The sequence below is a fragment of the Gymnoscopelus braueri genome (assembly GCF_963280865.1).
Source record: "Gymnoscopelus braueri genome assembly, chromosome: 16".
Taxonomy (NCBI): domain Eukaryota; kingdom Metazoa; phylum Chordata; class Actinopteri; order Myctophiformes; family Myctophidae; genus Gymnoscopelus; species Gymnoscopelus braueri.
In genome coordinates, this window is record NC_137616.1 from 51,778,132 (window position 1) to 51,794,442 (window position 16,311).

The following is a 16,311-nucleotide window of genomic DNA, read 5'->3' on the forward strand; positions in this document are numbered from 1 at the left end:
AGTTTGGATGTTTTACTAAAACCTTTTTTTTTCTCCTGTTTTTTTTCCTGTTTTCTCTCTAGAAAGTTTCTCCTCAAAGAAATGGAGAAGATGCAGGTAAGTGTCCTCATTAGACCTGGTCTATAGACCTTCTTCAGGTCTGAAGGAGCTCTATTGACAGAAACGTTTGCCTAACTAAAGCTGAGCTCATTGTGCGAGTGTAGACGGTGTGGCGTCATTTATTTGGCTATTCAAAAATAGCAGATATACAAGCTCATACAAGCTTGTAGATCTGCTATTTTTGAAAAATCTTGAAAAAATAATGTTTTACTTTTTCTTTTTTTTTAACTGTTAGGATTTAGATTGTTTTTTTAAAGAATCTCCTCAGGTCTTAATGGGTTAAAGAAATAAACATAACATGACACCTCCTCCCCAGCAGGGAGCGCTGCGTCTGCGGCTCCGTCGGCGTTGAGCCCGTCGTCGTCACTACAGAGAAACGGCAACGGACACCAAGCGTCGCATCCTGTTCCTAGTGATGACCCCGGCACTGCGACACTGACCCCTACTGGCCGGAGGTAGGACGGAACACTAGAAAATACTGTACGGTTCGTTGTACTCAGGGCTGGATTAGCCGTTGGGCCGCCGGGGCCGTGGCCCTCAGGGGCCCCTTGGCTCTCAGGGGCCCTTCGGGGGAACTGGGCCGCGCGGCCATAGACCATTTACTAAAATGAAACGTAAAGGTTAACACATTAACTGCCAAAGACGTTTAAAAACGTTCTGGAAAAATAAATAAAAATAAAAATAAATTCAAAAAAAAAAATCTAAAAAGATTCTCTAATTATTTAGTATTGAAATTTTTTCGATATTCAAAACGAATAAGGAGAACAATTTCCAAAGATTTGCTGCTCCATCCACTTCAATGTTAAAATTCAAACGGACAAACAATTCACATAGTTTTTTGGTTTAAAACTACTGGTTTTGAGCTATTTTCAAACATCAGACAACACATGTCAACGAGGTCATAATGACCTCGTTGACATTTGTGAAACCACACCTGAATCTCATCTGTCATTAGAAATTATCTGGGGATCAATCATACTGGAGGAAAATATTCTGTGGCTATGCGAAAAGGTACCAAAATCGTTCAAAACCCTGGCAGAGGCTACAGACTGTTCTGAAAAAACTCTGGCAGTCAATGTGTTCATCAAATATGAAATGTGTGGGCGGGGCCACTCCTCTGTATTTACAGCTGTGATTCTCACTGGGTTTGAGGCCCCTGACGAGGGCTCCTGCCTGGGGCCCTTCCATATATGATGGAATATGATTTCATATCATACACACCATACCTGTAACTTCCCCCTAAAAAAAAACGTTTTTGCCAAAAAAATATATAAAATATATTTTTTAGAGGGGACCCTAAAAAGTGTGCGTCCTCCAGTGGTGGAAAAAGTACTCAAATTCTTTACTTAAGTAAAAGTACCAATACTGCAATGTAAAAATACTCTGTTACAAGTAAAAGTCCAGAATTTTAAATTTACTTGAGTAAAAGTACAAAAGTATTGGCATCAAAATGTACTTAAAGTACCAAAAGTAAAAGTACTAAATATTTGAAAATAGCCGATCTACAAGCTCACAACGCGTCGCGTTGTGAGCTTGTAGATCTGCTATTTTCAAATAGCCTAGGTATAAAATAGGGCTAAAGTGGTTAATGTATGTTTTATAACATCATGATTTATATCTGCAAAGTAACTAGTAACTAAAGTTTTCAAATAATTGTAGTGGAGTAAAAGTACTATATTTTCGTCTGAGATATAGTGGAGTAGAAGTAAAAGTATTGTAAATTGGAAATACTCAAGTACAAAGTACAAATACCTCAAAATTGTACTTAAGTACAGTACTTGAGTAAATGTACTTAGTTACTTTACACCACTGGTTATTGTGTCCGCACTCGTGCGTTATTGCACACAGAGATAACATGCAGAACTGTTCACACCAGCAGCTTTTTCAGAACACATCTTTGTCGCTGGCAGAAAGCAGCTCAATAGACGGTGAAGAGTTGTCAGAAAATGAGAAAATAAGATTTTGATTGTTGTACAATCTTCACATTATAACAGTAAACACTGTGCGATCTGGAAATACATTTAATTTGTGTCTAAAAAAGGGAGTATTTATTTTCTGTTAGAGGCTGTATTTACATGAACTTTACATGTGAAAGGGGGGATTGGCATGCTTGCATTCCGTTGGCTAGCATTGTGTTCCAGTTTGGTATCTTTGGCAGCATTGGACTGAACTGAGGTTGCAAGGGAAGACTGCATGTCCCCCCCGCTGCGGATCATTCTGTCTCGCACTCTGTGCTAAAAAATGTTGCTTTAGACGAATGCATTATTATCTTTACTCTGAAAGCGAGGTTGCAGGTTTTGCCATCTAAACTTAACCTCTCCATCTGGTTTCCAGGCAACCATGCTCCTCACTGTATACATCATGGTCATGAACAAATAGCTGAAACCATGTCCCACATCTTAAATGGGTGCCATGTATGCAGGGGACTCTACATAAGTAGGCATGACAGAATAGTGGATTTGATATCTAAAGATATCACTTCTATTTTCAGGTCCTCCATTATGCTGTATAAGCATTCTACTGTGAAGCCGAGCATGTTTAACCTGAGTAACGATGATTCTGTGTTCTCTAACATTTCAGCTAACACCCCTGATGTCATTGTTGTTAATGAAAACCATAGGGAGGTGTTCATTCTCGAGGTCGGCTGTACTTTTGATTACAGCTTAGAGGAAGCCTTCCTAACCAAAGTGCTAAAATATCATCAGCTAGAGCAGACCATCTCTCAGCTAGGCTACAGATGTAAACTTTTGGTTTTTATCTTTGGTAGTCTAGGGCACAAGTTGGTTGTAAGGGGCCTGCAAATGGCCGGCCTCTCCAAAAGGAGGGCTAAACAATTAGCAAGGTACTGCTCAATATCAGCTATTATAGGAAGCCGCTCAATTTGGAGGAGGCGTTGCTTCCTTTACCCATGATTGTTGTCCGCTGTGTTTGACAAGTATGCCATCTTTTGTTTTGTATGTAACGTTGCTCTGCTTTACATGCGCTTTGTAACTAACTGTTTTCCCTTCATCTGACTGCACTGGCCGTGTTTATGTCTTTTGTACATCCTGTACTTCTTATTATGTGGACATCAATAAATATTTCGTGTGTGTGTGTGTGTGTGTGTGTGTGTGTGTGTGTGTGTGTGTGTGTGTGTGTGTGTGTGTGTGTGTGTGTGTGTGTGTGTGTGTGTGTGTGTGTGTGTGTGTGTGCGTGCGTGCGTGCGTGCGTGCGTGCGTGCGTGCGTGCGTGCGTGCGTGCGTGCGTGCGTACTCAGACGTAGAGAAGACGGGCAGCGAGGCGGGTGGGGGAAACTCTTTCTTATCGGCTTATCTGGTTCTTCATGTCGTAAAATCTGGGCGTTTCGACAATATGTAAGGGCGTGCCAGATTGATTTCAGCCGTGACATGTATCAACGCTCTGACCAAATGTACACTAGGACTCGCTGTATAGGATCACTTGATAAATGTCACTTGGACGTTGGCGTAAGGGCAAATATAAGCTAAAAAAAAAAACAAGCCACACTCCATTGATAAATGAGGGCCAGAGTTTGAGTAAATGTGCTTAGTTATGTGGTATCTGGTCTTAATTACAGGCAGAAGAATGGGCTGTTTCCGGTGTGGAGAATACAAGGTCGCAGTTTCAAAGTCTGTAGTAGTTTTTCTCAACAATTTTTTTTATTGTCAGAGTCTTGGCAATCATGTACACAGGATCGAATCAATACAGAGCAACTATAGTTCATAGAATCAGTTTATTCCATTTAAACATGGCATCTGAAATGTGTCCCATTCTCACACACAGTGAGACCAGGTGTTGAAATGTGTCCCATTCACACACAGTGAGACCAGGTGTTGAAATGTGTCCCATTCACACACAGAGACCAGGTGTTGAAATGTGTCCCATTCACACACAGAGACCAGGTGTTGAAATGTGTCCCATTCTCACACACAGTGAGAACCAGGTGTTGAAATGTGTCCCATTCACACACAGTGAGAACCAGGTGTTGAAATGTGTCCCATTCACACACAGTGAGAACCAGGTGTTGAAATGTGTCCCATTCACACACAGTGAGAACCAGGTGTTGAAATGTGTCCCATTCACACACAGTGAGAACCAGGTGTTGAAATGTGTCCCATTCACACACAGTGAGAACCAGGTGTTGAAATGTGTCCCATTCACACACAGTGAGACCAGGTGTTGAAATGTGTCCCATTCACACACAGTGAGAACGGGGAGTTTGAGGAGGTGATCCAGCTGTCAGACGGTACTGACACAGCGCCGCCACAGGAGGGCGGCAGAGTTCCTGTTGTGGCTTTCAGGGAGAACGGCCTCCTCAAACCTGTGGTAGGAATGGAGGAGCTGTCCACCCAGCGGTCCACCCAGCCAGGAGCAGGTCAGCACAAAAATAAACATTCATTCATTCATTCATTCTTATAAAATGTTTATTTTAATTTCCATTTTATATTTGGAACCAATAACCAGATTCATCTTAAATAATTGAGAAGCAAGATTTTTTAATCATATTTGAACCTGGGGACCCCACAAAATAATCATATTTGAACTTGGGGACCCCCCAAAATAATCATGTTTGAACCTGGGGACCCCCCATAATAATCATATTTGAACTTGGGGACCCCCAAAATAATCATGTTTGAACTTGGGGACCCCCCAAAATAATCATATTTGAACTTGGGGACCCCCCAAAATAATCATATTTGAACCTGGGGACCCCCCCAAAATAATCATATTTGAACTTGGGGACCCCCCAAAATAATCATATTTGAACCTGGGGACCCCCCAAAATAATCATATTTGAACTTGGGGACCCCCCAAAATAATCATATTTGAACTTGGGGACCCCCCAAAATAATCATATGTGAACCTGGGGACCCCCCACCCTGGCAAGCATTTGGAATTACATTTAGTTTGACTCGGTTCCACAGATAAACATTGGGAAAATAGCAGATCTACAAGCTCACTACGCCTCACACTGCGAGACGTTGTGAGTTTGAAGATCAGATCGTCTATTTTCACAACGTTTGCCTCTTTCTGACGTAATATTTGACAATCTGGCCAAATGTCTGACCATTCTTTATAGCATAGTTTGTCATTATTGGTTTATTCCTTTTTTTAAGCCCTTAAATTGTAACTCTATAAATGTTCAGATGCCGTATTCTGTATGTTGCTTTGTTTACTGTTGAGCGAGAAAACAATGTTGCACATTAAGATAATCATGTGGGGACCCCCTGGGGGTCCCGACCCACAGTTGACGCATTATGCTTCTCCCCTCCAACCATGTAGATGTTGTCTGAGGAGCACCAGAGGAGCCAGCTGATGCCACGACCACACCACACCAGGAGAGCTGGTCCTACACAGAGAGAGAGAGAGAGAGAGAGCTGACTGGACATAAGGATGCTCTGGTCCCTGATGGACCGAAGACCTCCGTCACCCAAAGCCACAACAACACACAGTCTCCAAAGAAACTCAAGAGAAAAGTTGCTTCCAATCGTCTCTCTTGTCTCTTTGAACACCAATTTGCTTTGGCCACGAATTCCCGTGTGACATCTAAGAGGCCGTGGATGTGCTTGGTCACAAGTTCCTGTGTGACATCTATTCGGATGTCAACTGTTACCTCCCCCCCGCCTCGGGTTTCAGAACAGAATGTGCTACAGCAGCTCACCGATTGTTGGACTTGGTTTTGCGCGCGGTGTCGCGCTGAGAAAACGGCAGATCTGCAAGCCCACAGAGCGTGTGCGGCGCAACGCGTTGTGGGCTTGTAGATCTGCTGTCATCGCTGCACGTCATCCACTGTAAAGGCCCTGACTGATAGAAAGCATCGATGAGGCTCGTGTCGGTGACGCGTCGGCGTCGTGTTCACCGTTATTGTGACAATAACTTCTAATCACTTCGTCAAACTTTGGCAAAAAATTTGAAATATTACCTAAGAAAAATTGTGAAAATAATATCTTTTTTTTCAGTTTTAAAGCGTAGACAAACCTGTAATCTGTGCAAAACCACCATCTATTATTTCATTTGAAACCTTTATGACCGGGAACGCATCTGTGTCATTTTAAGATTTATTTGGCTATTCAAAAATAGCAGATATACAAGCTCATAGCGCGGCATCGAGTGCCGCGCTATGAGCTTGTAGAATCAGATTATTATTATTTTTTTAACCCTGAAAATGTGTGCAAGTCTTTGAATATATATATATTTTTAAAGCAAACATTTGTAACTCAAATCTTTGCTTCTGGGGGGGGGGGTCCCTGAACATATTTTGAGATGGGGGTCCACAGCCAAATACATAGCATTTGGGTGGTCCTTGACATGAAAAAGTTTGAGCGCCACAAAAAAAACATGTTTTTTTCAACAAAAAAAAACATTTTCCCCCAGAATCAAAGAGTTGAGTTACAAATGTTCCCTTCAAAAAATACATATATATTCAAAGTTTTGCACACATTTTCACAATAAAAAAAAAGAATAAAAATAAAATAAAATAGCAGATCTACGCTCATGAGCTTGTAGATCTGCTATTTTTTAATAGCCAAATAAATCTTAAAATGACACAGTTCCCGGTCTTTAATGGCTTAAAGGGGTGAAAACAAACATACACACGGCAATACAAGTTTAAACTCCTCCAAACAGGTGTAATGTAATATACTGTGTATTACACATTGTGTTCTGGTGGTCTCTGCCCCGCGTCAACGCTCCAAAATACAACCCAGTTGTTGATAAAGTTGTTAAGGGGATATTTCACTTTCAAAACAATGTTGGGTCATTTTTTCGTCTACTCAGGCTTTTGTGAGCCCCGCCCCCAGACAGTTTTTAACTTGCTTGATTCAGTATTTACATATTTGATATTCATGTTATGAGACACGCCCCCTTCCTATACAAACCCATTGTAACTTCTAACGTCAAAAACACCCGTCCTTGTTTCTGGTGACTCATCATCCTGCCCTCCTGATACGTGAGGGGGCCGTGTTTTTTCGATTAATTTTTTCATTTATTTAATACATTTTTTTGGTTGTATTTTTTTTTCATTTTCCCCCCAAAAATATTAAAAATAAATGAAAGAAGTTATTGAAAAAAACACGGCCTCCTCACGTATTAGGAGGGCAGGGTGAGTCCCCAGAACAAAGGACAGGTGTTTCTGATGAATCTAACATGTTTAAAATGGAGTTTGAAGTTATAATGGGTTTGTATAGGAAAGGGGGCGTGTCTGATAAAATGAATATCAAATATCTAAATACTGAATCAAGCAACTTAAAAACTGTCCGTTTTTTTACCGTGTTTTGACGATCTTTGGAGCGCCACAGAAGCCACGACGTGCACGCGGATGTCAACAAAAAGTGTCCGGAGGGTCCCGTATATCCATCGAAACAAAAACATTTCTGACGCGATCGGCCATTTTGTTGCTTTCGCCCGTTAAATGGCTCGTTCTCAAAACAAATTTAAAAAATCCGAGCCAGAAGTGAGACAGAAAACAAATCCTAACATAGGAGTGGACGGAAGGGACGTTTTTTGGGATGACGTCACATCCGTCCATTCCTTCTAGCAGAGTCGAGGGATCATTCCTGAGTTGCGTTAGAGCGCCCTCTTGTGGAATTTTCAAGTCAATGTGTTAACCCATTAAGACCTGGAACACATCTGTGTCATTTTTAGATTTGAGCTAAAAAACAAAATTTTACCCTTTTGGCAAAAAATATTTATATTTTTGAACAATTGTGAAAATGTGTGCAAATCTTTGGTCCCTGGTACAAAATATTTTCAGATGGGGGTCGGCGGACAAATACCTATCATTTTGGGGGGTCCTTGACATGAAAAAGTTTGAAAACCACTGATATAGAAACATACGTTTTTCAGAAAACTGTTAGGATTTAGAGGACATTTTGTAGAATCATCTTCAGGTCTTAACACATTGCCTGCCAAAAACGGACATGTCCGTCTTTTAAAATACACCCGTTTACGGCCAAAGATGGATGTTTTTGGGTGAAACGGATTACCGCGATCGGATTTTTTTTTTCCACGATTCTACGAGACTCCTGTGTGTTTAATGAGGGGATCACCGTGAGGATGGTGATCATGGAAAATATTTTGTGACTACTTAAAAAAATTGTTAAAAAATCTTTAAAAATGCTGGCACTGGGTGGGAATAAATAAATAAACTCTGGCAGGGAATGTCTTAATGTGTTAAAAGAACAATGGTTGCGTCTCTTTCTATGGAGTGTCAGGGTCTTTAGTGGTTTCTATGGCGTGTCAGGGCCTTTTAGTGGTTTCTATGGCGTGTCAGGGCCTTTTAGTGGTTTCTATGGAGTGTCGGGGCCTTTAGTGGTTGGCGCACAAACTCCCCTAACAGGCCACAAGGAGGCGCTAAAGTCTCCTCTGACGTAAGGCCGGCCGACGTTTCTTAAATCTAAACCTTAAAGGAGTAGTTCACCCCCAAAATGACTTTTTTTTCCCTCCCTCCTATCGACTACTCACACCATGGAGCCTTGAATTATGGAGTTTTTTGTTTTTGTCGCATTCCTGAGCCAATAATTTGAGTCTTTAAATGGAGCCTCTTTGGACTCCGCTGGTCATCAAATTATTGGCTCAGGAAAAAGCGACAAAAACAAGAAAATCTCCATGAATTCAAAGGCTTTATGGAATGTGTAACTGATAGAAAATAAGTATTTTTTTGGGTGAACTATCCCTTTTAAAATGTAGATGTTTGTATAGGTGGGTGGGGGGGGGTTGTGGGTTTGATTCCTCATGTGACTTTTTAAGTTAAACATAAATAAAAAAACGGCTTCCGTGAGTAAAAGCAGAAATAGCATAATAATGTAATTTACTGATTTCCTTGTTTAGTTTTATATAATTGCTGTAAAGAAAAGAAATATGATTTACAATTTTTTTTTTCTTTTTTGCTTAACCCATTGAGACCGGGAACGCATCTGTTATCTATCATTTTTAAATTTGAGCTAAAAATGCATTATTTTACACTTTGGCTCTTAAAAAAATAGCAGATCTACAAACTCGTACGAGCTTGTAGATCTGCTATTTTTTTTTTAAACTGTGAAAATGTGTGAAAATCTTTGAATATATATATATATATATTATTTTAAAGGGACTACACCATGAATTTTGTGTGTTTTTGGTCTCCCCTACCTCTCTTCTATCCCCAAAAATACCCCAGTTTGAACACTCAGGCTTTCACAGCAAATCTGGGGTTTTCTGTAAATTGGTCTCAAAACAGACCAAACTGATTTCACCAGAACGTGACGTCACGTTCTGTACAATCCCTCCGTTTTTTTTCTTCAGTTCCAACAAAAAAAAGAATGTTTTTTTTTTTTTTTACTTTTTCCACACAGAACCAGGAGATAACATGCATACAAACTGGCTCAATAGCGCCACGTGCCAAATCAGGACAATGTTGTATTGCAGGTGAAAGTGCTTTATAAGCCAGAGAGAAGTTAGTTGGAATGAGTATATCTGAGGCTTGATTTAGGCTCAAACCTTTTGAAAAACGTTTGAGGGACATAAACAATATGATATTAAATATTAAATATTTGTTTTAAATTCATGGTGTAGATCCTTTTAACGGGAACATTTGTAACTCAAATCTTTCTACAAATGTCTTCTAAATACAGTTTTCTGACAAACTTATGTTCAGTGGTTCTCAAACTATTTCATGTCAAGGACCCCCAAAATGTATATTTTGGTCGCGGACCCCTATCTCAAAATATTCAGTTCCAGGGACGCCCACCCCCACCCAACCCCCCAGAAGCAAAGATTTTAGTTACAAATGTTCCCTTTACAAATATATATATATTTAAAAAAAAATCTAAAATAGCAGATCTACAAGCGCCGCGCTATGAGCTTGTAGATCTGCTATTTTAGCTTGTGTGTTGTCTCTGTCGGGCAGAAACCTCACATCTCCCATAAGTTAATGCTCTGTCATTTCCTCCTTCATCATATATGACAGTGATTGGCGAAAAGTAGAGGAAACAGCCGATCTACAAGCTCAACAAACGTGTGAACAAACGTTGGCCTTTAATGACACGCCCAGAATATGGACACCAGGAGGAAAGGGTTTTTATAAATATTTAACCCATGAAAGGCATTAAAGGGATAGTTCACCCCCAAAATGACTTTTTTTTTTTCATCGATTAGTCACCTTGAGTTTGTGTCTCATTCCTAAGCCAATAATGTGATGACCAGCAGCGGTTCCGGTAGGAGACACAAAGAGTCTCAGTCTCAGGAGCTTAGGAATGAGACAAAAACAAAAAAGATATCCATGAATTCAAGTTTCCATGGGGTGACTGATCGATATTTTTTTTGGTGAACTGTCCCTTTAAGAGCGTGTGACTATAAATACAAGGTTCCCACAGTCATTCAATTCCTGGAAATATTTTGAAATGAGAAAATAAAAAAACTGTTGGAATGAATGAAATGTTTTGGAAAATGTTTAGTATATAGGCCTACTAACTATACATTGTGTTTGGCTGTTGATTTTGTTCATAAACAACGACATGTCCCAAAACACGTCTAACATCATGTGAAACAACATAACATGTTCAAATGTAGCGCTGCGCTGCACCAGCTGATGTATGCAGGATGTATCACTACAGGAAAGAACAGATCTACAAGCTGACCACACCTGATGTATGCAGGATGTATCACTACAGGAAAGAACAGATCTACAAGCTGACCACACCATGCACCGTGACATGTTGTTATAGCTTGTAGATCTGTTATTTGTTGTCACGTGACGTGATTTTTCAAAGGTGAGTGAAAACCATAGATATTAGAAACCTAGATACCTCATTGGCCTCTGCAGTTCATTGGGGCGACTTGTATCGCAATACACGGCGGCTCTTCCGTCTTCCGCAGGGAACCTGGCCAATCACAGCGCTCACAGTGCGTTGACTACTGGCCAATCACAGTGCGTCTTTTCCGGGACTTGTCAGTGCAATGGTTCTCAACCAGTGGTCCGGGAACCACCAGTGGTCCTTGAGGGGGTTCCAGGTGGTACCCAGCTAAATGATGGAGAGTTGATAACCAAATGGACCCTTATAGATCTTTAAATCTTGAGTATAACATTTCACTCTGTCAAGAGTCAAATTGTTAAACATCTGCATTACTTACTAAACAAGTACACAATTAGAGAACGTAAACAATTGTTATTTTGACAACATCTTATCGAACGATAACAAATTCTACGTTTTGGGTGTGAGAGGCTAAAGCTTATCAAACGGTGTTCCGTGACTCAAATGCTGAATAAATAATGGACCTTGATATGAAAAAGGACCATGTCTCTTATTTGAATTTCACAAATAGATGTGGAGTTCGCCAAGTACCAACTAACTAGATGCTGCGCACAGCTGCTGCCTCTCAAAGGGTTAAGAGCTGGGTTACAAAAAGACCCGCCCCCACCTGCCTCTGATTGGCCTACCGAACTTCCGCGTGTGTGACGCACACGGCAGCCCTGCGGAAGCAGGAAGCGCGCCCGAGATACAGACGCTTCAGAGCCGAATGAGGCGTCTACCTTTATATGTCTATGGTGAAAACAGTCAAAAATCACCGGCACTGTGGCAACTAGACAATGTGTTTTAATGGCACTGTTAAGGTACAGCAGACTTGTCCTTGTCTGTGGCAAATTCTGTTGTTTTTATTTTGATGATAAGACCCACGTACTTGATGTCAGTCTCCAGGTTTTCTTCATAATATGTGTGACGTTGGCTGCTGTTACATGGACATCATGTACAGTATTCATTCCGAATGAACTCATTCCGAATAGAGGAATCTGTTCCACTCACCTGTTTACATGGGGAAAAGTATTAAGTAATAAAAGTATTCCTCGTTTACATGACCCAAAGCATTCATTCGGAATATAACTTTTGACATGCGCAAAGTGGTGGGCAACTGGGCATGGACCAGTCCAGGGGCCGCCCGACTCCACTACCCGGGACGGAGCTTCCCCTGGTGGGCATGGGGCAATAGCCCCCTTGTGCCTCCGCGGCGGTCGTAGGCAGGCCGGGAAGCAACGCACCGACTCCTGGCCAGGCAGCGTTGTAATGTGGTGCAAGCCTTCATTCCTTTGTTATCGCCATTTTAATGCGAAAGTAGCAGATCTACAAGTTCAGACCAGTTTCTTTTTTGTATTGGTACCAGACACGGTATGTAGGTACGATGACGTCATCGCGCATTCGCACATGGTCATTATAATAATAAATAATAATACATAAACACCGGACCGCTCATGGTCATTATAATAATAAATGTAGAGAGAGAGAGAGCAACACTTACAGTCTATGAAACAAGGCACGCTCATTTATGGCAAAAGTACAAAAGTGTTGGCATCAAAATATACTTAAAGTAGAAAGTATTGGCTACTCATTATGCCGAATGTCACGTTTTTCTTGTATTATTATGAAAAGGCTTTAAAACATGCTGTAACTCATTCACTGTGATGAAACCTTTCTGCGCCGAGTAGCGCACGGTGCGCACACGGGTTGAATGCGGGGTCTGTCGTCCTAAAACACAATCGCCCGGGGTCAAAATCCAGCGACCACGGAGCGGCCGCTCAAAAGGTGCGTGGGGCGGGGTGTTTTGGGACGACCGTTCCGGCTGCCCATGGAATGAATTGATGAAGTAAAACTCATCTGTTTGCGCTGTAGCTGCGCCCTAATAATGTTGTTTTTGTTTATTTTTGTTCACGTATGCTATTAAAATAATGCAGCTATTGCAGTATTGGGCCTTAACGTGATTAAAATGGTATTTGGCCCCTCATATATAAAATAAATGTAAAATCTGATTTAAAATTGAAACTTGCACCTAGCTGATCAATGCGTTTCTGCGTTTACGTGTGGACAGGGATTTTTTTTATATTTGTCATGTGGCCAGGGAATCAGGGATTCTTTTTAAAAACGGAGGACTAAAATATTCGTTTAGAAAAAGATCCATATAAATGTAGCCTATAGGCCAGAAATCCTCGGAGCGTCCGTTCTCCTGGACGAGTCTGGGCTGGCTTAACCATTACAGGCTTATTAAATGACGCTATAGAATAGAATCATTCATTTTATCCCGCAGGAGCGAGCGCTTCTCAGCACCAGCCGTGGCCGAATTAGAGATTTGATAGGTCATTTTTGGACAATTCTGACAGCACTACTAAGCACGGACATGCGCAAAGGAATGCATGTATTCCAAACAGACAGGAGCGTTCGGAATAAAGTGTTTATATGGTCAATTCCGATTGGTATATACCGATTCAAACGGTATATAGGCTACCACACCTCCTAACCCGAATGAAAATGCATTCGGGTCAGACTGGAATGGAATATTCTATTTCAATTGAGGTGTTTACATGAGCATTTCTATTCTGAATGAATTCATTCCGAATAGAAGTGTATTCATTCCGAATAAAACTGTCCATGTAACTGCAGCCATTGATTACTATGACATTATGTATGACACATTAGGAGTCCACGACCGTGGTTCTCTACCTTTTTACTTTCAAGGACCACTATAACCACTACTGATGGTTCCATGTGGTTTCATTTCTACTCTCAGAGTTACAGACCTGTAAGGGTAATTTTGCTATAATTCTCTATGCTAGTTTTTGAAAGAAGTTTTACGTTTTTTGCCTATAAATGACAATGTCCAAAATAGAGAGGTCAGATTGAAAAGTGTCAGGTGACAAGAAGGTCAGTTGGCTCTCATGCCTGAAGGAAGCATGAGTTCGGCCCTGGCCTCCCTACTGTGGGGGACTGGTGTAGTGCTGGTGTAGGGCTGGTGTAGGGCTGGTGTAGCGCCCAGGATCACTTAGAAAATTGGCACCGGGTGAAAAAAATTGGTTACAAAAATGTTTATGAATATTAAACCGACTATGAAAAGTATAACAGCTTGTGACTAAAAAATAACTATATTGGATCCATTTGAAGATCCAATATTATTTTTCCTGAAAAGCAGTAGTGGTAAAAGTACTCAAATTTCTTTACCTAAATAAAAGTATCAATACTGCAATATAGAAATACTCTGTTACAAGTAAAAGTCCAGAATTCAAAATATACTTGGCAAAAGTATTGGCATCAGAATATACTTAAATTACCAAAAGTAAAAGTGCTCATTATGCAGAATGTCCCATTTCACAAGTTTTCAATTGAAAATAGCAGATCTTAAAGCTCACAACGCGTCGCATCGCGACGCGTTGGGGGCTTGTAGATCGGCTATTTTCAAGGGTTAATTTACCAGGGCTATTTATAAGGGTTAATTTCTATTCTAATTCTTAAAAATAAAATATATTAAAAATATTATTAATCATGAATGTCTCTATGTCTACAGCATTGATTATTCTGTTATTAAATTACTGTAAAATACCTACAAATTCAAATTAGAACAAAATGATGGCTTTCACAAGGTATTATATTCTCCACAACACTTGTATCCCCCCTATCTTGAGAAATGGTACATTCCCCGGTCCAGTAGGTCAGCACAGGTGCAATGCATTATTGATAATTAGCAGCAGGAGTGCGTTTTTTCAAGTCGGTGGCAGACACTTTTGGTCAAATAATACTATCCACTGTAACTGCTGGACTAATCATCATCATGTCTGTTTACATTCAGTTCATCTTAAGGTAAGACAGCACTTGTCTTTCTTTCTTTTTTGCTTCCTTGTTGTCTGTCTGTCTGTCTGTCTGTCTGTCTGTCTGTGTGCCATCAAATGTGTATATGCTCACTTTTAAGGCATTATATAGAGACCCTCCAGAAAAGTGTGATTACGCGATCACATAATTTACCGCATAATCAGCAAAATGGCGCATCATTATGCGGGGATATCCTAATGATTTTTCAAAAAGGCCGCATCGCATAATATGCACTTCGCATCGCATATTTCTGCATATTTCGCAACTTTTCGCATTTTTCGCAACTTCTCGCATATTTAAATATTCACATATTGACGCATATTCCACACCTTTTCGCATATTTCGCATCTTCCTGCAATTTCAACGCATATTTCATCGCAAAATCAAGGATTTTAGCCCACATAATAAAGAGTTTTTGCCTGCATAATAAAGAGTTTTAGCCTGCATAATCAAGGATTGTTGCCCGCGTTTTTCTGGAGGGTCTAATTACAGTCTACTGCTGGCTTATTCTCTTCAATGTGTATTTGCTGCGTTTGGAGTAATCTCTCAAGAACAGATTCTGCACTGCGTTGGAATCTGTCGTGAAGGTTCGTCATAACGTGTACACACTGGGCTACAAGTGGGCGTGCCTTCAGATCAGGAAGCAGGCCGTGCTTTACCCAATCAAATGTAGTGGGCGGGATTTACGTGTCCGCCGATCACTCGAAACCAACCGAAACTAATTTAACAATAGCGTCCTCGGAGCAGACAAAACCACGGAAAGATATTCACATTTTACCTTGCTCTTTCATCATAGAAACAAGTGGGCTTATAACCAAAACGATCCATGTTCTCTGGGAGAAGTGGTGTTAGTGTTCCGTGTAGAAATATTGTTAGTGGGAATGAAAACATAGTCGCACCACCGGAAGTGAAACGCTGAAGGCAGACCAAAACCCCGGTTTCCTTGCGCACGGGTGCTCCGTCGTCATTGTCCCAGAGCCAAGTGAGATAGTACAAACAGCAGAGGGCGCTGTTTTTCCTTCTCATTTGGCTATGGGTTCCCAGATTGCGTTTGGAGTGAAACTGCTCTGGGTGTGTAACTGGTCTGTTCATGTGATACTGTTGTGTTGTGTTGTTGTCATAGTAGGCTAATGAATAGATTCAGTCAAATGGATTGCTTATCAGGACAGGCAGGCTGATTCTTCGTTCTGCTCTCTTGCCGTGACACTCTGAAACGGAATTGCACCTGTTAATGAAAATGACAGTTGATTAGCACACTGTGTTGGCGATGTTTGGCTCTGCCAGTGTGTGGGGGGGGGGGCAAAGGAAATGTATGAACATATAGGTTTTTATATATCCAACATATATGTTTATCATATATGTGACATATTCTAAATAGGCCCGCCTGCATTTATGTCTCTACATATATATATATATATATATATATATATATATTCTGGACTTTTACTTGTAACAGAGTATTTTTATATTGCAGTATTGGTACTTTGGTACTTAGTACTTACTTTGGTAAGTAAAGAATTTTAGTACTTTTTTCCGCCACTGGTAATGTGATCGGTCCAACACATGTTTTAGTTTGAAATGGAACTAGTGGAAATAGAAGTAGCGTCGT

General features: G+C 40.7%; 1 protein-coding gene across 1 annotated transcript in view; it reads left to right on the plus strand.

Annotated features, from left to right (window-relative positions):
• The window catches only part of map7b (microtubule-associated protein 7b), a gene marked incomplete at its 5' end in the record, with an annotated part of 94,121 nt that extends 85,062 nt beyond the window's left edge, over nucleotides 1–9,059 (plus strand). Inside the window, 4 exons of the mRNA XM_080452928.1 lie at nucleotides 63–96; nucleotides 416–554; nucleotides 4,302–4,471; nucleotides 5,380–9,059. Of these exons, the coding sequence (XP_080309054.1) occupies nucleotides 63–96; nucleotides 416–554; nucleotides 4,302–4,471; nucleotides 5,380–5,390 (354 nt within the window). The 3' untranslated portion in view covers nucleotides 5,391–9,059. The remainder of the gene's footprint in view (nucleotides 1–62; nucleotides 97–415; nucleotides 555–4,301; nucleotides 4,472–5,379) is intronic.
• Nucleotides 9,060–16,311: the final 7,252 nt, after the last annotated feature.